Source organism: Acyrthosiphon pisum, chromosome A1, assembly GCF_005508785.2.
Source record: "Acyrthosiphon pisum isolate AL4f chromosome A1, pea_aphid_22Mar2018_4r6ur, whole genome shotgun sequence".
NCBI classification, from domain to species: domain Eukaryota; kingdom Metazoa; phylum Arthropoda; class Insecta; order Hemiptera; family Aphididae; genus Acyrthosiphon; species Acyrthosiphon pisum.
In genome coordinates this window covers 78,108,054-78,135,791 of record NC_042494.1, presented here as the reverse complement: position 1 = coordinate 78,135,791, position 27,738 = coordinate 78,108,054, and the positions used below count along the sequence as shown (strand labels likewise).

At 27.9% G+C, this 27,738-nt stretch overlaps 1 protein-coding gene across 6 annotated transcripts in view; it reads right to left on the bottom strand.

The window, feature by feature from the left end:
• Positions 1-6,717: 6,717 nt before the first annotated feature.
• Positions 6,718-27,738, bottom strand: part of LOC100166761 (small G protein signaling modulator 2) — a 74,202-nt gene continuing 53,181 nt past the window's right edge. For 5 of the 6 annotated variants that reach the window (XM_008181271.3, XM_029487572.1, XM_029487573.1 and 2 more), the window contains 16 exons: positions 20,390-20,457; positions 19,951-20,118; positions 19,555-19,689; positions 19,287-19,476; positions 18,716-18,995; positions 18,397-18,654; positions 18,233-18,329; positions 18,097-18,161; positions 15,373-15,454; positions 15,117-15,212; positions 9,500-9,621; positions 9,309-9,433; positions 8,840-9,022; positions 8,669-8,778; positions 7,980-8,147; positions 6,719-7,259 (listed from right to left, as the gene is read on the bottom strand). In XM_008181271.3, the coding sequence (XP_008179493.1) occupies positions 7,171-7,259; positions 7,980-8,147; positions 8,669-8,778; positions 8,840-9,022; positions 9,309-9,433; positions 9,500-9,621; positions 15,117-15,212; positions 15,373-15,454; positions 18,097-18,161; positions 18,233-18,329; positions 18,397-18,654; positions 18,716-18,995; positions 19,287-19,476; positions 19,555-19,689; positions 19,951-20,118; positions 20,390-20,457 (2,236 nt within the window). In that variant the 3' untranslated portion in view covers positions 6,719-7,170. Of the gene's footprint in view, positions 7,260-7,979; positions 8,148-8,668; positions 8,779-8,839; positions 9,023-9,308; positions 9,434-9,499; positions 9,622-15,116; positions 15,213-15,372; positions 15,455-18,096; positions 18,162-18,232; positions 18,330-18,396; positions 18,655-18,715; positions 18,996-19,286; positions 19,477-19,554; positions 19,690-19,950; positions 20,119-20,389; positions 20,458-27,738 lie in introns of all 6 variants that reach the window. The other variant, XM_016801543.2, reaches the window with a different exon arrangement.

Genomic DNA, 27,738 nt, shown 5'->3' with positions numbered 1-27,738 from the left:
GTTTTATTTTCAAAATATTTCACTAATTTTTAATCTATTTATAGGCAATTGAAATAATCGATTTTTTTTGATTTTTTTTTTATAAATGTTGATAAAAAAAAATTAGCTGGGACAAAATACTTGAAAATTTAATAGAAGGGTCCACATATGTTGTTCTAACTCCCATTCAAAAATTATAAAAATACATAGGCACAATTTTTTTTTATAAGCATTTAAAGTTCAAATTTTGACTAAATACGTAAAAATTACGGCAATGTTCAAATAATCTTAAACAGAAATTCATAAAAGTTTTTCTTTTTAATTCTAAGATTTGGAAATTTAATACAAGGCTCCTAACATATTTTTACAATAGCAGTTGCAAAATAAAAGGAATACATTGTCACAATTTTTATTTATAAGCATTTAAAGTTCAAATTTTGACAACATATTATGTAAAAATCACGAAAATTCGTAAATTATTTTATGCTAGAAATTCATAAAAAATTTTCCTTTTATATCTAAGATTTGAAAATTTAATACAAGGCTCATAATATATTTTTACAATAGCAATTGAAAAATAAAAGAAATATATAGTCACGATTTTTTTTTTATAAGCATTTAAAGTTCAAATTTTGACTAAATACGTAAAAATTACGGCAATGTTCAAATTATCTTAGACAGAAATTCATAAAAGTTTTTCTTTTTAATTCTAAGATTTGGAAATTTAATACAAGGCTCCTAACATATTTTTACAATAGCAGTTGCAAAATAAAAGGAATACATTGTCACAATTTTTATTTATAAGCATTTAAAGTTCAAATTTATACGAAATATGTCAAAATTGCGAAAATTTGCAAGTAATTTAGTGGTTGAAAAATCGTAAAAATTTTTTCTTTTATAACTAAGTTTTTAAAATTTGGTACAAGGTTCTCCATAAGTTTTTCTTTAAAAATAATATATCCTAGACTGACAAATCATCTCCGTTCAGAATCGTTTTTCGTATACAATGATATAATATCATTGGATTCAAATTTAATTCCATCCATTACAGTAACCCACTTGTAACCTACTGTACAGCAGAGCGACATCCACGACTTACCCGCCTTTTTTTTTTTTTTTGCTCGGTGTTTTTAAAAATTACTACAACTAACTAGATTTACTTTCCCAACAAACAAGTCACTAGATGAAGTTGAAAATCAAAGCATCATTTCGACTACTTATCATGTACACTGAATGTACTTATCATAGACTACAGAGTAATATTACTCTTTGACACAAAAAAACAAAAAAAATGAAACATAAGAATAAAAAGTTCATAGAAAAATCAATACATTCATCGCTCTGCTCACAATCTAAAATTCAATTTAAGCACTTCTTGTAACAAAAATGTAGTATGTACATTAGGTATAAACAAAATCATGATCATAAATAGAATCTTCAACTGTGTACAAAACTAGAACTCTTCAGTTCTTTTCTCACACTCAGAATCTTAGTCAACTTATATTTTAGTAAAGAAATAAGTAATCAGGTTTTTCCAATAAATAAAAAAATGTAAGTGAATTATTAGAAAAGTAACTGGTTATTTTTATTTTTCAATACAGGCATTTACAAATATATTTTAAACAACATTTTTTATTAATAATGTAATATTATTAAATATACACCAATATGAAAAGTACCTAGTCATTTGAGATTCAAATTGTTGTCTGCATGTGTTTGGTATACAAATGCTTGATATTTTGATTTTACATTATAATTTTTCAATATAAGTATAATATTTTTCACACAACTTAATACAGTATGCATTTAAAAGTAAAGTAGAATAATATGAGTTTTAATAAATTATTTCAAAATCACAACAGTTATTATTTCTAATAACAATCGTCAATAATTCAATGTTTAAAATAAAAGTTACATTTTATTATAGGTAACTTATATAATTGGTTCAGTAATAAATATAATATATAATAAATACATGGCATGAATAAAAAGCAAACCTTAATGGTGTATAATAGTTATTGGAGTATTGATAAAAAATGTAAAAATTAATCATAGACTATAACTATTAATTAGTATAACTCTAAGAACAATATATTATTAGAAGCACGGTGTTAACTGCATGTTACTATAATCATTGATTGATTTAATTTATCAGAATTCTAGAATCATTTGAAACACTTATTAGACAACATATTTGATTATTATTACCTATGCAATAACCAACTAAAAAACTTAAATATTGAATTCTTAGGAGTTAGGATGAAATCAGATCTCCATAGTTTACAAGATCTCTCTCTGGCAAGGCCCTATATTACTTTTTAAGAATTTAAATTATTACATAATATTATATAACAGTGGTCACTAACTAATTTCCATGTGAAGACGGGGATGTTTTGAAACTTGCAAACTTCCCTGGTCCAAAAAACACTGAAAATTATTTGAAATATAGAAAATATTTTTAAATTTGTATATAATATATTATATTTATCTTTATTTACCAAATAACAATACCTATAGAATATGTAACAAGTTTAAATAAAATTCTTTCATACTTTCTGTATTGCAACAATTATTAACACAAATGATAAAACAAGATTAATTTAACTAAGTATTTAAATTTCAAGACATGACCTTTTAGTATGATTTAATGTTTAAAATGTCTTTTTAAGTTTTCACGAGCTTATTAATATTTAGAATGAGGTGCAACCGATTTTCAATTATTTAACAAGGTATCAACTATTGACAGAGATCTAAAATTATTTTTTTGTATTATTATATAACAATATAAGAAGTATAATATATAATTAATAATAATGTATTTATGCGGCAATCGGGCAATCAAACTGTAAATAATTTGTTTGCCAGTATGTGACCACTGATATATACATTAAATGAACTACACATTTTTTAAAACTATTATATAACCTAAAAGATCTTTGGTTTTTAAAAATATAGGTACTTTAAATATTTATATAAGTAGTTGGCTTGTAATATTAAACAGATGACAGGTGTCAGGATATATAATAATAGCCAAATTTGTTTATATTTGCAATGATATAATATATCAAATAATGTGTAAATAAATAAATTAAGGCATTAAGTTGTAATTAAATATTTTTAAGCAGTCTAACAAACAATAAAATTCATCCTTATTCCTTATGGGTACTATAAAAATAACATTTGGATGAGGATATTTTAAAAATATTAATTTTATTATACTTTAATATAATTTTGATTTAATTCGTCTTTTTTTTATTATATAAGATAATCTATAATAAACTATAGTCTAATCTTTGTTGTTAAAATTAGATTATTTTAAATGAAATTCTTAGAAATGTTTAGAAGGTTATATATGTATAGGCTTTTTACCTTTGAAATGTGTATACATTATTGATTTAATGAACTCATATTTTTTCAACTACTAAAAAGATTGATATTTTTGAAGACTGGAATAACTGATTGTCATTGTTTTCCTGAATATCTTATTGTATAAATGAGTAAACCAGATATCAAAGAATTTCAAAATACTTTAAACATTTGTCGTGCACGGGTACATTTTCTTAGTTGAACACAATACTTGTCTATATAATATTTTTACTCAACAATTAAAACATTATTAAATACTATTTTTGTTTAGTAGGTACAACTGTACAAGTTACAAAATATATCTAAATATGTGTTGAATTTATAATGCTTATTGCTTATCGAGATGACGAGATGACTGAATAAAAAAAAAATAATAATATTCTATGTATTATATGTTGCTGTTTTCATTAGATATCATTTTTGTATTTTCATTTTGGACAAATTATTGAATATTATATAATTATAATTGAGCATATAGGTACTTGATTTATATTGTTAAAAGAACTATAGTATATATTTTATTTTTTAAGTCTTGAGTAAAAATTAAACAAATTCATGAATTAGTTGTATTAGGACATTTAGACTAAATTTTATTCATGGAAATTTATTTTCAAATAATGTTAATTGTATTTTTTTTTTTTTTTTATTGTTCTTTTAAGTCTGGTGACTTGCCGTAAGCTGATTGTGGGGTTTTATGATTGTAGGTAGTAGGGTTTGTAATGGTAGGGTTTTTACACGTGTGTGATGAGTTTGGCAGAATTTTTGATTGGGCACCCGTAGGTATCTGCCATGCCCGGGTGGGGGATGGCGGCACTTGTTCTCCGGACACCATGACTTGTCCGAAGAAAAATTAGTCGGTTCGGCCACTCCGTCCCCTTAATTGTTAAGATTTTAATTCAAATTAACAGCATTCATTTATAGCAATAAAATAGATTATGTATTTAAAAATATGTTTTTTTTTTTAATATTAATTTATAGTCAATAACTGTATAAAATAATAATCATAATAGAAAACATCCCATTAAAAATTAATCAGAAATCATGCAAAATTATTTTTCAACAATTGAATTAATATTATAACATAAAAATAAAATTTAGTTAGTTAAAAGGAACAATGAAAAAAGGAAGGAAATACCAATGATATATCTAAAAAAACTAAGAACATCTACACTACATACAGATACATCGGTACATAAATATGTCTTGATTTTACTGAATAAAGTTGACACAAGAATGTCGATGTCAATCTGGTATTAGATACGAGGAGACGAGGATTAAACTGTAGGTAACTTTTTTATACGTGTAAAAAATAAACAAGTTTCAAAGACCGCAATTATTTATTGAGTAGGTTATTTATTGATTAAACATTTTTTTTAATTTTTAATTTAAATGACAGAATTGTAATTTACAACACTTTTAGTAATGAATAATAAAGGACGGTGTGTACTGAAATATGAAACGTACTGACGAGTTTCAAGAACTATGGCCAATATATAATAAGGCACAAGACGAATTTTTTGGATAATATGTTTTTTACCGTAATATTAATCTTATAATGAGAATAATAAGCACTACAAAAAAAAGGTGGGTAAGTGGATGTCGCTCTGCTGTACAGTAGGTTACAAGTGGGTAATGGATAGTATTAAATTTGAATTCAATGATATAATATCACTGTATAAGAAAAACGATTCTGAGCGGAGACGGTATGTCAGTCTAGGTATAAGATATATTATATACTTATCTATGGTATTAAAAAAAAAAAATGTCATGTACCTACGGTCATTTTTATAAGAGTTGCACCAAAAACCAAAATCGATATTATTGAAAACAGATTTTGTGTAAAAATTCTCGGTTTTCCTTAATTTTTCTTTTGTTTTTCACGGCGCTTTTGAAAACTACTGAGAAATTTTTCACTTTTCCTATTAGAAAAGATACTGTTGAAGAAAATCCAAGCACTTTTACTATCCTAAAAGACGATGACAGACACAAAATAAATAAAAATTAAACTTTTTTACAGAGGGTTCGATAAAAAACCGTCACGACACACGTTTCTATGACGTCGTTGAACAATATTAACCAATATCAGTTATATTTATATAATTTACAATGAGTTATTTTTATCGTCAATACATTTATTATTCAATTATTAGTCCGTTACTAATAGATCATACGCCACCGCGATTCCGATATCGTTTGTATAATCGCTAATTTCCGGGAACCGGTCCCCACCGGTCGACGCACACACACACGCACACAAATTACATCAAACGCTAATGACGTCATGGTAACATTCTCGGTGTCGCACAAATTAACAGAATGACCCCCAGGCCCCAGCCATAAGACATATACATGTCAATAAATTAAAATAAAATGATTTTTAAGTACACAATAATATAATCATATTAAATACTTCGATAATTTAAAATCATAATAATAATTTGTTTTGATTTAAATAAGTTATATGTTATTTGAAAATGTAAAATTTACATTAGACATTATAATGTTTGTAATTAACTACAATAACTAAAGATAAAAAATGAAAACAAAATAGGTATTTTTGTCTTAAATTTCCTTATGTTCACATTTGTCAATAAAACAAATAAAACAAATAAAATAAATACATTTGTATTTAATTAATTTAATATTAGATATAATATTTATATTACATTAATACAGTAACATTCAGGTATATTATGTTTAAATGTTATAGTTGCCTATAACATTTAAGAACTATAAAAAAATAGTTACGCTAAATATTACTTTATAAAATGTATCTATGATAGGTAATAATAAATAATAATAATAATAATAATTTTATAATAGGTACCTATTATTGTAATTAAAAAAAAATTATCACATGAATAATGTTGTTAAAAGTATACATCTCTAATATAGAGTAAAATAATATCTGTAGGAAAATTTAAACATTTTGTGTTTTATATATTAGACTAGATTGTAATGTAGATTGTAAATCTTACTAAATTTTATTTATTTAAAGTTTTAAATTAAAATATGTTGATAGGTTAACAATAGTTTATAATTTTTTATCTTTATTATAATTTATAGTTTAAAATTATTTTTAATTTTAATAAATATTAAAAATTAAAATTACATTCCAACAAAAACATTTAATGAATATATTGAACTCTTTATAATTTTTACCTTTTACAAGGCTAAGGCAGTCTTAAGTATTATTATAATATTAATATATTAAATAAATATGAAGTAAGAATATTACTTATAAGTTTTAACTATTGATTATAATATATATTAAACAAATTATTTAAACATAATAAAGTATCATCTATAAACTTTAAATTAGGGGCCTCCTCACTTTTTAATTCTAAGAAAATAAACTAAATAAATAATAGTATATTTTAAACCATACATCTGAAAATGCACGGAACATATTATTGTATAGAATTATAAATTTAACTTCCTATAACACATTAAAACTCACCTAATATTTAAATACATGGTACATGGTATGAGTTAATAATTATGCTGGGACTTACGCCCTACAAGGTACATGGTTTATGGTATGCAATTAATAAATTATATGTTGTACGCTTGTATGATATGCACATGCAACATATAACAAAAGGTATTTTTTAGGTTTTGTAAAAGTATAGTTCTATATTGTATTAATTAAAATGTCCAAAAATACTTATGTACTTTGTTCAATGTATACAATTTTGGAGTGTGCAGTTTGGAGACCACTTTTGTAAGAAAAAAAAATACAATATAATAATTAAATTATACATTAATTGTAACCTAAGACTAAGATTACATGATTATATGTCATGGGGTATACAAATGTTTTATTTATTTATTTTCTATTAACGTCTGTAGTTGTAATACTAGATTTCTTGCAAGTGATAGGACAGTTTTAGCATCATGATGTTCTGCCATTTCTGAAAAAATACACATTACATACATAGGTATTTCCTATTTAGACCAATAAAAATTGTTTTATTTAACATAAACATAACATCATAACATAATATTCTTTAAAAATGATAATTAGTTATAACCCAAGTACTTATTAAATTTAGTAGAGCGTAACATTCTCCCATCAAGAATTTGCAAAAATAAATAACGAACTAATTGAGCTTTCATCGGTAGAAAATCTATATAAGTACATAACACATTTCAAGAAAGTACACGTGATACATTTTGGACTTTGATATTTGGTTTTCCATTAAATCTGATTATCTAGAATTATCAAAAATCAAAATAAGAAATATCACGTCTACTTCTGTTTGACTCAAATTATTTAGGTAAAACCACATTTTCTGCTCTACAAAATAAATATAGGCCAAGATTGAATGTTGAAGAATATCTTCTAATTGAAGTTTCAAATAGAAAACCTATTAGGAAAACAATTATGTTAAATATTCAAGAACAAGTCTCTCATTTAAGTTTAAATTTGTAATTTCATAATCTTTAAATTAAAATTTGATTTACCTATTGTTCTGTATTTTTTTTCAATTCATATTTTTATTATTTATAATGTTGTTATTAATTGTATGTGTATGTATAGGGAGATCGCCCCATAAAAAAGTGAAATTTCGGAAGTAACATTACAAAATATGTTGTACACATGTAAGCAACTGAAATAAATTATAAGTTACCATTAAAAAATTTGATGATATCCGTGAAATCCATATGGTTGGCCAAAATAATATCTCTGTACGTTTCCACAAGAGCGAGAGCGAAGAAAAGTACAAAATGAGAAGAAGACATCTCTTTGGCAGCCCATATCGTTTCCCATACCGTAAATACGTCATCATATAATAATTCTAAAAAGTGAATTCATTTTTATTCATAACTTAGTGTTAAATGTAAAAAGTTATAAATTATAATAATCAGTTTTTTATTTTAATATTTACTTCTTTTAACTTTAGTCTCATATTATCTTAATTGTAAAACTAAAATTAACTGCTATATCATCTATGAACAATTTGTTCAGAATTTTTTTTTTCTAATGTAACTTTTTAGTTAATTTTATCAAAATATCTAATAAGTCAAATCTTAATTTTTTTTTTTTAAATTTTGTTTAATAAAATTATTTCATTTGTTGTTTTGAATGTTTGTAAATAAATATTTCTTACTGGAACAACTAAAAATAATTTTTAACATACGTACAGTTTTAAACTTTTTAGAAATTAAAAACATTTCATAATTATACATTAATTAATAAATTATAGGATGATAAAATCAAATTCTATTTATATTAAAACAATTATACACTAAAATATCTACTATCACGATTTTACAATAATTTTGTTTTAGTATATTTAAAATACTCATGTTTAATTACCTCGTTTGAAATCCAGCAAAAACCATCGATAACAAAAATAAAAGTGAGTGAAATCTCCATTTTCATGCATAAGTTCAAACATTTCTGAATCTAATATTTGTACTAGGGATCTATAAACCATAATCATTCAAGTTTATAATAAAATAGAAGATAATAATTCAATAATATCACCTCATATTAGCAAAATGTGTGTCCATAGCACCACCACTGTGTGGAAAATTGGCCGACATTCTTTCCATTAATAAGCAAAAACACGAATAAGATAAAGTTTCATCATCCAGAATAACTAAAAGAGGAGCAACAAGATCACACATTCCTTGCATATATCCCATTTCTAAATGATCCCAAACATATCTAAATATATAATATAATAAACTAAATTAGTTGATAATTTTATTTTTATTAATAAGTTATAAAGCAGTAAAATAAATAGTAGAAACAATTATATTTTTAATTATTTATTAATTATTACATAAATAATTGTTATTAGTATTTTTAACTTTCAAATTGTATGTTTAAAAAAATGCAATTAAGTAAATAGATATAATTAAAACAAATTCAAAATTGTCAGTAATTATCAATCATAATAGGAATACTTTTGTTAAAATTCAATGATTCAGTTTAAAATTATAACACTTACGTGCATATTATATTCCTTAATTTATCTAGATTTTCAAGAGTAAAATAGGGATAATTCCTATCACATCGTTGTACATCCTTATCAATTCTATGCACATTAAGTCCAAAATTTTCAACCAACTCCACCTGTTAAGTATATACAATTGAATATAGTAGGCCGATTATTTATATTTTATATTCAAACAATATTACTGGGTATATTCCTCCTTGAGAACTTGCTGGAGATATGCAAGCAGACCTTTGTTCATGATTAGATCCTCCAACTCCTTCATTCTCATCTACTGCTAATTTAGAAGTGTTATTATCTTTACTATCTAAAAAGTATATATTATTAAAAAAAAATTAATGCATTAAACATGATATAAATGGTATTTTGTGTTAAATTTAAAAATTAAATAAAGGAATCAAAGTCAAAGCTTTCATTTTTCAATCAAGTTGAAATTCAAAGATAAATATAGTGTGTAATATACAAGTTAAGAATAATACGTACATAAATATTATAATAATTATAATATTATATATATTAATTATACCATTGATTATACGTAATATATTTTATATAATAGGTACCTATATGAAATAATTAATAAGTATTACCTACCAACTAATAAATAATATTCAATTGTATTAAAAAAAATCATATAGGTTTAAGTGTTTTATATTTTAATCCAAGGAACTAATTCATATCATATGAATATCATCTAACTAGAATTAAATATAGGTATGTTACCGATTTACTTTATATAAAATAAATAGTGCCTAATATTATAAATACTTAACTGAGAATTATTTTTAATTACTTTGTAACAGGGATAGAATACGTTTTTAAAAACGTTATTAGAACGAAAAAAAAACGAAAAACGAAAACAATTAATAAAACGAAAACGAAAAAAAAAAACAATTAATAAAACAAAAATAAAAAAGGTGGGTAAGTGGATGTCGCTCTGCTGTACAGTAGATTAAAAGTGGGTCACTGTATAATGGATGGTATTACATTTGAATTCAATGATATAATATTATTGTATAAGAAAAACGATTCTGAGTGGAGACGGTATGTCAGTCTAGGTATAAGACATATTATCTACTTATCTATGGTATTAAAAAAAATTGACCTATAATAGGTACCTATAATAAATTCCAAATTAATCACATCACAATATTCATTAGGTACCTACTTATAACGCGTTATACATCAACAACAAACCGTGATACTATCATAGATATATAATAGTAATATAGTATACTTTAGAAGTTTCATGTACCCACGAATAATATTATACAATCGCATCAAAATAACTAAAATAGTTATTCCAGGTATTTTAATATGTATTTTCGTCCAAATTTGAACTTAAAATGAGTATAAAAATAAATTGTGCTTATGTGTTTTTAGATTTTTTGGTAACAGAATTAAGTACTTACGTGGAATCTTGTTTTACATTTTCAATCCTTAGATATAAAAGTTGACCATTTTTATAAATGTTTAACTACAAAATAATTATTGAATCTTAAATTTGATAAATTTTGTCAAAATTCGATCTTTAAAATTTAAATGCTTATAAAAAAAATTGTGCCTATGTATTTTTAATATTTTTTAACTGCTATTGTAACAATATATCAGGAGCCTTGCATTACATTTTCACGCTTTTTTACCCAACAAACAAAATTTTATTGATATTTATAGAAAAACAAAACTAAACAAATTGAAAACTGAGAATGTCCGTAAACAGCTCAAAAAAGTCAAAATATTTCCAAAATTGTATGGTGTTTAATAAATGAAAATACTAACATTCAGTGAAATATTCAAATATCTACAGTCATTCTTTTTTATATTACAATTAAATAAGAAAATCGTCACATGAGAAATCGAGTGAATATCAAATATTGTAAAAATATGAATTTCAAACGCTCATAAAAATTTAATTTGACTTTTTTGTAGACATTTTTTTTTTGATAAAGATAGACAATATTATGAAGAATATATTATTACTTTTTCAAATCTTAGATTTAAAAAGAAAAGTTTTTACGAATTCTTAACTAAAAATAATTTGCTAATTTTCGTGATTTTTACATATTTTGTCAATTTTTGAACTTAAAATGCTAATAAAAAAAATCTGTGACTAAGGATTTTTAATATTTTTCAAATGTCATTGTAACAATATAGCAGGAGCCATGTATTAAGTTTTCAAGTATTTTTACTCAACAAATAAAGTTTTATTGACATTCATAGAAAAAAAAAACTAATAAAATTGGAAACTGAAAATGTCCCTATAAACAGTTCAAAACAAATCAAAATATTTTGGAAATTGTATTATGTATGGAAAATGGAAATATAAACAACCAGTGAAAATGTCATGTATCTACGGTAATTTGTTTTAAAGTTACACCAAATTCAAAATATTTCATTTGTACATTCTAATTTTAGATTGAAATCTAAAATCAAATAAATTTTAATGTCTAAAAAAAATTAATAAAAATAATTTATAATCACGATTTATACACCTACAATTAATACAAATTTAAAAAAATAGTAAATGACTAAAAGTAATTAATAAAAAATAGTGTAACATATCATGTTATACTTAAAAACAATATTTAAAAATAACCACTAAAATTGACTCGTTAACAACAGTTAAAATATTTAAAAATAATGAATAGGTAAACATGATTAATGAAATTGAATCATAAAATTGGTAAACACAATTAATGTATATTAATAATTTATATAAAAATAAATTTTTAAAAATGAATAAGTGTCAAATAGAAAAAGTTAGATAATAAAATTACGTAGGTTTCCCCAGTCCCCCCAAATTGTTGTTTGCAATTTTTTTTTTGGCCAATATTTTGAACTCAATTTGTACGAATTTGTACGATAAGAACCACAATTTATACGAATTTATTCTTGAAGATATACGAGAAATAGAATGGGGGCTATAGAAACGTTTCTCTAGCCCACCTATTTCCAAGACTACTTATTTCTATAAAATCTCTATGCAGTTATTTATTACGGAAATTGTACGAATTCGTACGACCATCCGCGAATTTTCCAGAAAATCCTTTCCAACCAAAAACGCATTTTCCTCATTTTCCTCTATTTGATAAAAAAATCAATAAAAATCTCTATTATATAAAAAATCTATATTTGATTAAAAATCAATAAAAAATCTGTATTATATCAAAATCTGTTTGATAAAAAAAAATCAAAAAAATATCTGGATTAAATTTATATTTGATGAAAAAATATAAAGTTGATAAAACAATTTGTATTCAAAAAAATCTGTATTTAATAAAAATCTTAATTGAAAAAAATCTATATTTAAAAAATCTATATTTGATAAAAAAAAACAATTAAAAATCTGTATTGAATCAAAAATTTATAATTAATAAAAAATCTATATTTAATAAAAAAATCTATACTAGATAAGAAATCTGTATTAAATAAAAAATCTATTTTTAATGATTTTTTTATTAAATATAGATTTTTTATATATTACAGAATTTGTATTGATTTTTTATTGATTTTTTTATCAAATACAGGTTTTTTTATCAATTATAGGTTTTTTAAATATAGATTTATTATTAAATTTTGATTTTTTATTGATTTTTTTTATCAAATATAGATTTTTTAGTTAATACAGGTTTTTATTGATTTTTTATCGAATATAGATTTTTTTTAATACAGATTTTTTGGATAAATCTATATTTAAAAAAAATCTATAATTGATAAAAAAATCAATAAAAAATCTGTATTAAATAAAAAATCTATAATAAATAAAAAATCTATCTATATAATAAAATTAAGTGGCGGGATAATCGTGACCATTTTTCTCAAGAGATATTGGACCGATTCAATTTATTTTTTTTTCAATACATTCTTTTCGTGGAGAAGAAGAACGTATCGCCAATTATATTCGTGTCAGGACGCCACCGGTAGGAGCTCAAACGGGGATTATGAGATTTATGATTGAAATTTTCGTTTATTAATGGTTGCTATTGGTTACAGGAGAAATATTTAGTAGAAATTAGTATTTATTTGTTATTAGTCCCCATTTGGGCACACCAGGGACAAGCATGAGTAATCACAATATTTTAAGAGTTATATTTTTTTACGCGCAACGGAGTGCACGGGATCAGCTAGTATTTGATAAAAAAATCAATAAAAAATCTATATTTAAAATATTGATTTTTTTTTAATATAGATTTTTTTATTAAATATAGTTTTTTTTATCAACTATAGATTTTTATTAAATACAGATTTTTTTGGATATTAATTATTTTATTAAGTTTATATTTTTTTATATATTACAGATTTTTATTAATTATAGATTTTTTATTTAATACAGATTTTTTGAATATAAATTGTTCTATCAAGTTTATATTTTTTTATTGATTTTTTAATCAAATATAGATTTTTATCAAATATAGATTTTTTATTTAATACAGATTTTTTGGATATAAATTGTTTTATCAAGTTTATATTTATTTATTAATTACAGTTTTTTATTGATTTTTTTTATTAAATATAGATTTTTTATTGATTTTTTTATCAAATATCGATTTATTATATACTTAAGTTACAAATTACAAATTTGTGGTTATGAATTATTACGAATTAGTTACTAGCCTTTCGAACCGTTACGGTCCCCGTAAGTTGATTTTTCGAGTTTTGGGTGCTGGAGTCCACTGACCCTGGCACCAGCAAATGGAAAATGTATTTTGGGCGGTTATACTAAAGTTACAAATTCCAAATTTGTAGTTACGAATTATTACGAATTGGTTACTAATTTGTAAAACCATTTTTGTAACAACATTTTAACTTTGTGGTGCCGGGGTCAGTGACCTGATTTTCTCGAAAACAGCTTTTGCGTAAAAATTCCCGTTTTTCCTTAATTTTTCTTTTGTTTTTCACGGCGCTTTTGAAAACTACTGGAAACATTTTTTTTTTGACCCCACAAAGTACCAACTAGATTCACTTTCCTATCAGAAAAGATACTGTTGAAGAAAATCGAAGCACTTTTACTAAAAGGTGATGACAGACACAAAAAAAAAAATTAAAATTAAAAAAAAAAAAATATAAAAAAAAAAAACACACATCATTGTAAAATCAATACATTCATCGTTTCACTCAGAATCTAAGATAACTGAAAAACGATAACAAAAAATCCCAAAAACCGAAAAAAATTTAATTACGAAATCAAAAACGAAAATGAAAATAAATTATAAAATTTAATAAAATATTATATATTATTAAATTATTAAATTATTTATACCACGAAAAAAAATTTTTGAAAACAATTCCACTTGTCTTGTCTTTACTTTTTAATCTTAAACTTTAAAAACATTTTAATTTCAAATCAGAAATTTTTTTGATTTAAAATTTAAATATTAAGAATAATTAATTTTAATTTTTAACTTTTAAGTGCATTTCTATATTGCGCGTCACTATAATAACTTAAAAGTTAAAAGTTATAAGTTATAAGAATAGAATATAAAAAAAATATATATTATCAAAAACGTTACCTATTTGAAAACAATAGGAAAATAACATTTTTAAAAATGTAAATAAATACAATATAGAAAAATAACGTTTTTAAAAACATTAATCAAAAACGTTAAACAAAAATCATATTTTTTAAATCAATAAACAAAAACGAAAATGAAAAAATTAAAAACGTTTTCCATCCATGCTTTGTAATGATTATTATAATTTATAACTCTCAAATATAAAATAATAATTCAGTGGGACCTACTATATTGTACCAAGTGTGCAAGACCCAAGTATAAATCAAATAAAAGCATTTATTTTGCTTACCTATTTTTTCGTTTTCATCATTAGGATTTTCCATAGTTTTTTCTTGGCTTATATTTGTTGTGACAATTACTGAAGTAGGACAATATAATGATGTGTCTAAGGAGAAAAAATAATTTAAATGTCAAGAGTAGAGAGGAATTGTAAAAGTTTTACAATAAGGTTTTATTTGTACATAAATTATTGTATATAATATTGTAATTATATGAATGTAAAAAACAATATGAGATGACAATTTACTAATGCTTATATATTTTACCTTCAGACGTATTTTTCTTAATGGTCATGTCTTTTTCAGTAACCTCATCTTTACCTAATCCTTCATCTGATGATAAAGATTTCTAAAAATTATTTATAATAAACAGTTTATGAGATCATTACATTTTAAATGTAAAGGCACAAATATAATTAGTTTTTGTTCTTATTTAACTACGGTACGCAGACACCGATTATCTGGACTTATTAATGTCAAGAATGTACTAAAAATAAGAAAGTACTATAAATGTGTCAAACTTCTAGAGGTGTTTCTACACCTCAAATGGAACAAAAAAAGTCCTTGTGACCATAGTCGAATTATCAATAATAAGGGTGATAATTTCCATGTTAGTGTTTTTTTGTTAAATGCAAGTTTGATTCATAATAATGTTCATATCTGCTAAACCGCAGGTACTACAATTAATTTGAATACATCGATGAAAAGATCATAAATTTGGGATTAGGAAGACATATCTTACAAGATTCCCACATGATTTTTTGGGTAAAAAAAATAATACACATTTTTTATAACTTTAAAATGTCGAAATTTTAAAAAATTTCAGTTTTATCCAGCATCAATTTTTCTTAAGGCAGGTGGGTGCAAATTTCAAAAAAACTTCAAAATGTTATAAGCTTTTCGACAGTGTACTCGATTTTTTCGTTAAACCTTTCTGAAGGGCCGCTATTCCACCTAATTTGCGGAAAAACCGGGAAAAACGTAAAAAAATTCTAAGCAATAAATACAAAACCTGGTAAACTGATTTTCTTAAATTTATTACAATTTTAAAAATGTTATTACAAGAGATTCAAAATAAGTTTGTTCATCTACATTTATTGTAAAAGCTGTTCAATGTGTCCACCGTTTTGCCTCAAACAAGCACGTGCTCTCTCACGTACATGCCTCCCAGTTACTCCTGCTGTCACCACTCTCCGAATTTCAATAGCTGCTTGAAGAATTCTCTGCCTTAGTTCTGCTTCAGAATCGACTTCCTGATGGTAGACTCGTTCTTTAAGGTAACCCCAAACAAAAAAATCCATAGGAGTTAGGTCTGGAGACCTTGGAGGCCATGGAATTGTGCCTCCTCTGCCGATCCAACAAGTAAATGTTTCGTCCAAGTGCTGTCTCACTGCTCTAGAGAAATGTGGTGGGGCCCCATCATGTTGGTAAATCATGCGTCTTCTGACTTCTAAAGGTAAGTCCTCAAGCAATCCAGGTAGTTCATTTTGAAGAAAATTTAGATATGAATTTCCACCTACCGTCCGAGGAAGTCCTAAAAATGGACCAATTAACACGCCACCGATAATGCCCATCCACACATTGATTGAAAATCTGCGTTGGAATCTTTGTTGACGTACTAAGCGTGGATTTTCCTGAGCATAGTGATGACTATTATGAATGTTAAATACGCCTTCTTGTAAATGTACTCTCATCTGTCCACATAATACTTTGGAAAAAACCACGATCCTCAACTTCATTATGAAGTAGCCATCTACAGAACTGTACACGTTGTTGATGGTCTGCGTTCTCTAAGCCATGAACTCTTAAAAATGGTATGGATGTAAGCCTTCTCTATTAATAGTTCTCCATACAGTAGAATGATGAACTCCAAATTGATGAGCAAGCGTACGAGTACTAGTTTCTGGATCTCTGTTGACTTCGTCCAAGATTTCTCTCTCCAAATCTACATTTTGTACACTTTCCCTCAAAGACCGTCGAAAATTACCTCGCTGCCTCAAAGCTTGGTGGATTCGGCTGAACATGGCTGGGGCAGGAACACGCCGATGCGGAAAACGATTTTCGTACTCTCTTTGAGAGGCTCGAGTATTCCCATTACACAAACCATAAATAAAATGCATGTCTGGAAGTTCGGTATTTGAATAAGAAGGCATGACGAATAATACGAAACCAAACTCTACACATGAACTTCTTGTAATGAGCCGTATTTAAATCATGTTATCGATTTCACGACTAATTAAGATTCTAAAAATTACTACGAAAAATTAAAATAACTACGTATTGAAATCAAATAACCAGAATTTTTATCTAGAGCTTTAAATAAAGATACTAAATGACTATTTAATGACTTAATCGACCTCACCATACTACAATTAAGATAATAATAATTACTACGAAAATAAATAGCGATAATTGTTAATCGACCGATTTAAGTAAAAACATACTAAAGCGTCGTAATCAGTTGTTTATTTTCCGCAAATTAGGTGGAATAGCGGCCCTTCGGAAAGGTTTAACGAAAAAATCGAGTACACTGTCGAAAAGCTTATAACATTTTGAAGTTTTTTTGAAATTTGCACCCACCTGCCTTAAGAAAAATTGATGCTGGATAAAACTGAAATTTTTTAAAATTTCGACATTTTAAAGTTATAAAAAATGTGTATTATTTTTTTTACCCAAAAAATCATGTGGGAATCTTGTAAGATATGTCTTCCTAATCCCAAATTTATGATCTTTTCATCGAAGTATTCAAATTAATTGTAGTACCTGCGGTTTAGCAGATATGAACATTATTATGAATCAAACTTGCATTTAACAAAAAAACACTAACATGGAAATTATCACCCTTATTATTGATAATTCGACTATGGTCACAAGGACTTTTTTTGTTCCATTTGAGGTGTAGAAACACCTCTAGAAGTTTGACACATTTATCGTGCAACACTCTGTATAATTTAAATTGATCATAATATGTATATGACCTTTTCAACTTACTTTATCACAATCAATTTCTTTAGGTATATTTTCAATATGTTTTTTTGTATTTGTTTGTTTGGTGGCTAAAATAAATAAATTCTTTCTACATTTTCTATTAAAAAATAAAAATAATAAATGATAAAAATATTCATACGATTATCACAAAATTCGGCATTGTGTTCTAATTGAGTATCATCAACAACTGGAGGATTATCTTCGTCTGATGAAAAATTAATGTTATCTTCAAATACCTATGTTTAATAATTATTTAATGACATTCAGAACTTATTTATTAAATAATTAGTTGTATAATCTTACATCATTACTAAGTTCTTGACTGAGAACTTTTGAGGTGTTTGGAGTTGGTGGTGGTGCATCTCCACCAGACGTACTTTCACTTGATAGTTTTGCTAAATTAGCTGCCATTGTTTCACGATCTTTTTGTCTAATTATTGCTTCAACTGCCATCCACTCAGACATTGTTGTTTCATACTCTTGCTTACAATGTAAATCAACAGCATTTCGTTCTTCAACTGTACTACCAAATGTATAGTGCCCTAATAAAAATGGCCAAACCTAAAAAAAAATGTAATGAATCACACACTTAAATGCCTAACTAAATATTTTTATTTCATACTTCTTTTCGTATGTCATGTTGGACTCCACCAAAATAAGTTAGTCTAAAAATTTCTAATTTGGTATCATCATTTACAAGGTTTGAATCATTTTTAAATGAATACCATTTTTCCTTAGTTAAACCTGTTTCTGCATCACTAGAATCTATTATTACAGTGTTTACAAGACCCGATAAATGAGTTCGCACAGTTGTTAAATGACGACAATATGCAAGCCAACCATAAAATGCTCTAGATATGATTTGCTTTTTCATTGTTTCGCATAGGATTTGCAAAGAATCGCTGAAAATAGAAAAATAACTGTACAATAATTTTAATCTTAGCTTCCATTATACTTACATACTATCATTATTTTTAATGGATAATATTATATTTATGTGCTTTATTAAATTAGCTTAAAAAAAAAAATGATAATTGAAAACTAACAACTTTTCACTTTTCACTAGCTTACTACATAACTATAAATGCTACAAACATAGCACTACATAACTTTAATATCTTACATTGTTTTTAATATTATTTACATAAATACGTCATACATTGCATAAGAAATGATAAGTGAATTATTATTACCCTGTATCTTTACTCGTATTTTGAATATTTATTAATAATGGAGAAGCTACTGGATCCAAGCTACTGGATGTAGATGTTGATGAATTAGTCGATGATGACTCCAAATGACCTCTTACTCTATTAAGCATATTATTTGCAGCTGAAGGCATAGACCAAATTTTGGAATCCAATATCTCTTCTCCTCTAGATACTAGTAAAACAGTTATTTTTTACATGCTTATATATTTAAATATTATAACTAAATTTATTATATTAAATTTGAACTTACAAAATTCTTCATGTCTAGCTTTACTAATTATTTGAAAAACATAATCTCGAGATTCTTCTGTATTGCTAGATAAATCATTAGAAATATCTTGTATTTGGGATCTTCCTTTTCTTCGAAGTTTTGGAAAGACTTTTCCTAAATAAAAGTATAGGTACTAATAACTAATACGCATGTGACTAAAAATGTAATCTATTGTAATTTATTCAACCAAATTCATTTGAATTTATTTTATTTAGATAATATTAAGGCTACCTAGGTCAAATAGGGTATGTATATAATGGAGATTGAAATAAAACTATCAAAATAAAAGACCCAAAAAGAATGCCTCCAGGCCAAGGACCAGTGAAATGTAGATACATCATATAAATAAATAACACACTACAAGAAAGTAATTACCTTTGCCTCTTTGAGGCCACAATGGAGGATCCAGTTGACCATGAGGTAATAGACCATTTTCTAAACAAGTAAGAAATGCTAGCAAATGGCCTCCTTGAGGAAAATGTATGGGTGGTTGTTGTACACCATCTTGTGCAACTAAAACTATAGTTCCACCATTGTCATTTCCTATATAAATACATAATACATATTAATTATTGTCAAAACATGTTTGATCTAACCATACAATTGTTGTGTCTCTTAAGTCTTTAGGTACAAGTTTACCACATTACTTCCCAAAAAATTGATAAATTTGTTGTAGAAAGCAGAAATTAGTTCACCAATTTAATTAAAAGTCACTAATAGGTACATGTTAAAATTAACTACAGAAATATAGAAGTTACAAAATATTTTTAGATACAAGCTAAAAAAAAAAATAGTAAGTATATTAGTAAAATACCTTGTTGATGACAATGAACATACACTATTTCATCTACATTAACATTCATTGCATAGTCCCAATACTGGCTGTAACATGAAAACATACAATTTTGTTAATAAATAATGACAGATATGACTTATGAAGTGAGTATTTGTTAATATTCAAGATTTTTCAAAATTATACCTATTGATATATTAATATTTATATACAATTGCAGAACAAGAACAAACCATTAAAAAATTTAATTAGCTTTATCTCCATCAGACTCCATTGACACATTGTAAAAATTGACTAATTTACATTTATTAATTTTCAAATCGAAAGATCATACATTTTGTATTGATGGGTATTAAATATTAATGCTAGTTGCTAGTAGTTTTAAAAAGAGACATTTGATTAGTAAATAGCTGCAATCGAGATTTGCCCACCCAACTTATAAACGATAATGATTTCACCATATATCAAATAGATTATTATTATTAACCGAAATAATTCAATAAATTATTATAAAAATAATAATTTTTTTAAAACAAAAATAGATAAAGTAGAAGTCGCTCTGCTGTATTGTTGCACACTAGGTTTTCAGTGTACCTTGTGTCATTGGGTAGGTCACTGTAATGAATCTGTTAAATTTATATTGAATAATAAATCATTGCATAAAATAACCGATTCTGAGTGGGGGTGTGCATCAATCTCTATTTCAAAAGATTAGAGGAACCTATGACTTTATTTTTAAATTAATATAAAAACATAAAAAATACTGCAAATATTTTTAAAACTGTCGTTGCATGAATATTCCGTTTTCCTGAATTGCGATTGAAAATTACTGGACATTTTGTAATTGATTGGGGGCCCCTCTCTCCCCTGTTGAAGTGTTTTAAATAACAATAAATAAAAGAAAAAACATAATTGTTAAATTAATACATAATTGTTATATAACTTTGCCCAAAACCTAATAATCTCTAAAAAGTAATTTTAATTGCTTCATTATTGTTTACATATTAGATTCTGAGCGGAGCGGTTTGACAATGGCGCGTTGTTATGTCTGCTTCAACCTCAAGATTGATTTCTGGAAGAATATTTAATCTAGTATTGGTATTTGGTACTTTGAGGGATAAATAAAAATATTACTATATAAGTTCCCGTCATCGTAGTGCTGCTAGCGTTGGCAGCACTTGCAGGTTGTATCGGTAGTCAGCTGCGGTGATGGGGTTTATTGATAGTGTTCCATTTTTGCGACTACGGTTATTATTTTAAAAATTATCTTTTTATCTTGGTTTATTGTTTTTGCAACCGTCATACAGACGAGGGGTTATGTAGCCTTTTTCCTTTGTTCCTGTTTAAACCTCGTGTCAAGCTTGTTGTATTTTGATGTGCTGCTGCGATCAACTCTGGCTTATTGTTCCATTGTTGGTAAATATGGTTCGGCAACTCTAATTGAGTATTGTAATTATTGGTTTCTTTATAGTATAGGGTTGTCACATACCAGCAATAGTACAATTGCCCACCTCGTGTCTGTTGGTCCAGCATTTTTGTTGCTTGGCCGAGGGTTTGTTTTGGCTGCCTAATTGTTTGCTGTAGTGTTATACATCGTAAGTTGTTTTTGTTGTAATTGTGTGAGCTGGAGCTCTTTTTTTGTGGTTTTTGAAGTTAAATTTATAAATTCATATATTATTATTATTATATTGAGGCCGCGTGAGGCATGTTATTTAGGCAACTCAAGCAGGGCACCAAGGATCTACCCAAGTATAAAGAGTTAAAACTCTTTTTGTCTAATCGTATAACAGCATATGAAGCTGGTGACATAGCAATGATACCCTGTTTTGATGACGCAAATAAAACCAACGTTACAAATAAACCTCGATCAAAAAAGGTCTTTCTAACAAACATTAATAATAATCAGCATATGGGAAAGACATATGCATCCCCACGATGTAATTTTTATACTGGCCCACATAGGATACCCAATTGTGCAAAGTTTGAGGCTATGTCCATTAAAGAGCGCCAAGACGTTGTGAAAAAAAACAGATTGTGTTTTAATTGTTTATACTATAGACATAGAGTTGACAAATGCAGATTTTCACCGTGCTCTAAATGTGGGAAACGTCACCATAAAAAGCTACATACTGGTAGTACTCCGGTGGATCAACCGTTATCAGAACCAGAGAAAGTTGTAAACCTTGCTAAAGTTCTTACTTCCCTAACAACAATAATGTTGGTTCCAAATCAACTAATAATAGGATTATATTAGCTACTGCTGTTGTATGTATTACTGACATAAATGGTACACCTCAGTTATGTAGAGCAGTGATTGACTCAGGTGCTGAAATCAGCATAATAACTGCAGCCTGCGCTGAACGTCTGCAATTGCCTCTCGAGTCATCAGCATGTTCTATTTCTGGTACAGGAATGACTCATTCCAAGGCTAACTCAATCACCAATGCCAAGTTTTCATCACGTATAAATAGTTGTAACTGTACTAAATTACAATTTCACGTACTATCTAGTATAACAAATAAAATGCCTAATCAATATTTTGACGCCAGTTCCCTGGAAATACCAGATTCAATTAAGACTCAATTGGCTGATCCACACTTCAACATTCCTGGTCAAATAGATGTATTGCTCGATGCTGAAGTATCTTACAGCATTTTTAGTGGACAACAATATCCGTTATCGGATAGTGCAATTCTGCATCGCACTACTTATTTAGGGTGGGTATTAGCTGGGAAGACCTTTCTGTCATCAAATCATGCCAATAACGAACCACCATCACATCATCCTAATATCAATTCAGCGTTAGCCTTACTAAGCACTAAATCTGAGACACTCCGACAAGAGGAGGCTGAAATTAAAAGGCATTTCTTAAGAACTGTTTGTCGTGATGAGCATGGAAGATTTGTAGTGCGATTACCGCTTCGTTAACCTATTGATGATCTTGGCGATTCTCGTTGTATGGCTGTTCAAAGACTTTTCAATGTAGAGAAACGTTTAGCCAAGGACCCATATTTAGCCACAGAATATCGCAAGTTTATGGCGGAGTATCTAGTTCTCAGCCATATGGAAATGGTGCCAGAAAATGAAACATAATTTAAATCTTACTATCTGCCCCACCATGTAATCATAAAATCAAATAGTCTCAACACTAAGGTGCGCGTAGCTTTTGATGGGTCAGCGCCCAGCAAGTCCGGTGTTTCCATTGATGATATATTGTCATGAGGGTCAGTTACTCAGCCTGAACTGTTCTCAATATTGTTACGGTTTCGGGTGCATAAATATGTCCTTACTGGTGAAGTAGAAAAAATGTACAGACAAGTCAATGTGTCCTCTTTGGATTGTAATCTACAACGCATTGTGTACAGGGATTCTCCTGAAGACCCCGTTGTTGATTATAAATTGCTCACGGAAATCTTGGGTAAAATACTTTTGAAAAGTATTTGAAATAAATAATCGAATACTTATGAAAAATAGTATTCCGAATATATATTCGAATACTCGATAAATATAATATTCCGAATAAAGAATTTGGAATACTATAAAAGTATTCCGAATACTTAAAAATATTTTTGATAAATATATGAAATGATACCAGTTATAATTGAAGGGTGGAAATGCAATAGGTGGTATTGCCAAAAACCAAAATGTTCACAAATCGAGGAAAACTGTAACAAATTTTCTGACGACTATAAACACTCAGAATAAGTTTATTTATTATGTAAAAAATAAAAAGTAAACGATTGACAGTGTCAAAATAAATCTACCTAAATTGTAAGCATTGTTTTTAATGCTTTAAAAATTTCGTGTCAGACTAAAACGTGGTATTGCAGGTTTTGAAAAGGTAATGGCAATATCACGTTTTAAAGTTGTTCCTATTTCTGCTAATGCAAAATCAAATGCAAGGGAATAACATGCAAATCAAACAATTTAATTTCCATACTATAAAAGTATTCCGAATAAAGTATTCAGAATACATCACAAAATACTTTTGGAAATAGTATTCTAAAAGTATTCGGAATACTATATTTGGAATAATACCCAAGACCGGCTCACGGTAACATATGGAACAAAATCTGCATCCTTTTTAGCGACTAAATGTCTTTCTCAACTAGCTAACGACACCAGTGTTCCTTCTGTTAGCCATGCAATAAGTGAGGACTTTTATATCAATGATTTAATTACCGGAGCCCCATCTATTGATGAATGTTATTTCATGTATACTGAATTATCTCGAGTGTTGAATGAAGCCTGCATGTCATTGAAAAAATGGTGTTCCAATTCTCCACTACTGTTCAATAAAATTCCTCTTACCCAGGACGATCCATCTTACTTATTAAGACTGAATGATGAAGATACCATAAGCACTCTAGGTTTAACATAGAAACCTAGTATTGATTGTTTCAGATTTGTATTCAAGAACTGGGATCCTCCTGTAGAAATGTCCAAATGGTTGCTGCTGTCAGATATAAGCAAAATATTTGACCCCCTTGGTCTATTAAGGCCTGTCCTTATAAAGGGCAAAATATTCTTGCAACAATTATGAACCTTGAAACTTGGATGGGACTCACCATTGTCAACCGATATCGTGTCGCGCTGGAAGCAGTTTTATCATTAATTCAAGGAACTTGAACACATAAGAATGCCTAGAACTGTTCTCGACATTGGCTCGCCAATTATTGAGCTGCATGGTTTTGCGAATGATTCTCAAGAAGCCTAAAGGGTTTATATAAGGTCTGTGGCTGCAAGTGGTAACATAAAAGTATCACTAGCTGTATCAAAATCTAGAGTTGCTCCACTAAAACCAACCACAATCCCAAGACTTGAGCTGTCCTGGGCACTTCTACTTGCTGAGCTTGCTCATAATGTTTTACTTAAATTCGCAAAGGTGAATATTATTATTAATTCTTCAAATATAATGCTCTGGTCAGATCCAACAATTGTGCTGTCTTGGATTAACACGTCTAAACCACTTAAGGTATTTGTCGCCAATAGGGTATCACAAATAACTGACCTCACCAGTCCTAGTCAATGGATGCATGTTTCTACAAGCAGTAATCCTGCTGACATAATTACCCGAGGTATTGACGTTCAGTCACTCAGTCATAACCAATTATGGTGGAGCAGCCCCACATGGCTAAGTCAGGATAGAAAATGCTGGCCTGCGTGTCCTACGCTGACCGATAAAGTTCCTGAAACCCGACAAGTTAAGCTGGTTCTTGCTGCTGTTTTGCCTGCTACCACCTTGCTTGATCAATATTCTAATTTCATGCGTTTGATCCACATTACAGCATGGATATTAAGGTTTTGTTCAAACTTTAGTATCCCCTCAGATAGATGTCATCTCAGGAAGATGGGGCCATTAACTGTGGTTGATCTAAAGCAAAAACAACATGGCTACTTCACGCTCAAAAGTTTACCTTCCATAATGATCTTGACAAGCTGAGTAAGAATCAGCAATTGTCAAAGCAAAGTAAATTAAAGAAATAACACCATTGTATTGATATCTTTAGGCTAATACGTGTAGGTGGAAGTTTGTCTCAGTCCAACTTGTCAGAAAATATGAAGTCTCCCATTGTGCTGCCATAAAAGTCAATGCTAACTCACTTATTGTATTAAATGTGAGCACAAACGTCTATTGCACATCGGACCGAAAGGATTGTTTTCACATATTCAAGGCACCTTCTAGCCCATAAGGGGACGAATCATTACAAAAAGTGTAGTGCAAAAGGTAGAATTGCCTCACATGTTACAAAACCAAACCTACCCTGCAAACATCATTATTGGCGCCTTTTCCTCGAGCAAGAGTTACTATGGAACGCCCCTTTGCAAGAACAGGGGTAGACTTTTGTGGTCCCATACATATACGAAGTGGTATACGCAGAGTCCAGTCGATTAAGGGTTATATAGCGGTATGTGTCTGTCTCGTCACCAGGGAATGCACTTAGAACTCGTTAGCAACTTGACAACAAATGCATTCATGGCTGCTCTCTTTCGGTTCATGGCTAGACGCGGACCATGCTCCCACATATTCAGTGACAATGGCAGTAACTTTGTTCGTGCAGAAAAGTAGCTAAGTTCATATCTCAAAGTCATATCGTGCAAGCATTCAATCCAGGAAATGGTGTCAGATCATGGCATACAGTGGCATTTCATACCTCCAGCAGCACCCCACTTTGGCGGATTGTGGGAGGTTGAGGTGAAATTTGCCAAAACCCACATTTGAGGAAATGGTTTCGCTTAAGCAGAATTGAAGCTGTGCTCAATAATCTCCATTAACTCCAACCTCTAATTGTCCATAAGACTACACTGCACTAACTCCCGCACATTTCCTAGTAGGCAGAAATTTATTGCTACCTCCTGAACCTGATTGTCCAGAGGTTCCACGTAATAAATTGTAGCGGTGGAAATTGGTTTGTGGAATGGCTCAAGGTTTCTGGAGGCGCTAGAGTACAGAATACTTGCCGCAGCTCCAAGTCCGTGGAAAATGGACTAAGCCTAGTCGGAAAATTAAAATCGGAGACTTGGCAATCCTAAAAACTGATAATCTGGCCACTATGAAGTGGAATATGGTTCGTGTGGTATACATTGGTGTTTTCGTGTTGTAAAAGTCCAAGGTTCCAATGGCTCAGTTACCAAGCGACCAGTTGTCAAAATTGCTTTAATTCTGGGCTCAGAAGAAGAAGACTAAAGCTCCAATTAAATTTATATATATATATTTTTTTTTGTGTTGTTGAATTACTCAAGTTTATATTCTTGGAATCGAGATTTGCCCACCCAACTTATAAACGATAATGATTTCACCATATATCAAATAGATTATTATTATTAACCGAAATAATTCAATAAATTATTATAAAAATAATAATTTTTTTAAAACAAAAATAGATAAAGTAGAAGTCGCTCTGCTGTATTGTTGCACACTAGGTTTTCAGTGTACCTTGTGTCATTGGGTAGGTCACAGTAATGAATCTGTTAAATTTATATTGAATAATAAATCATTGCATAAAATAACCGATTCTGAGTGGGGGTGTGCATCAATCTCTATTTCAAAAGATTAGAGGAACCTATGACTTTATTTTTAAATTAATATAAAAACATAAAAAATACTGCAAATATTTTTAAAACTGTCGTTGCATGAATATTCCGTTTTCCTGAATTGCGATTGAAAATTACTGGACATTTTGTAATTGATTGGGGGCCCCTCTCTCCCCTGTTGAAGTGTTTTAAATAACAATAAATAAAAGAAAAAACATAATTGTTAAATTAATACATAATTGTTATATAACTTTGCCCAAAACCTAATAATCTCTAAAAAGTAATTTTAATTGCTTCATTATTGTTTACATATTAGATTCTGAGCGGAGCGGTTT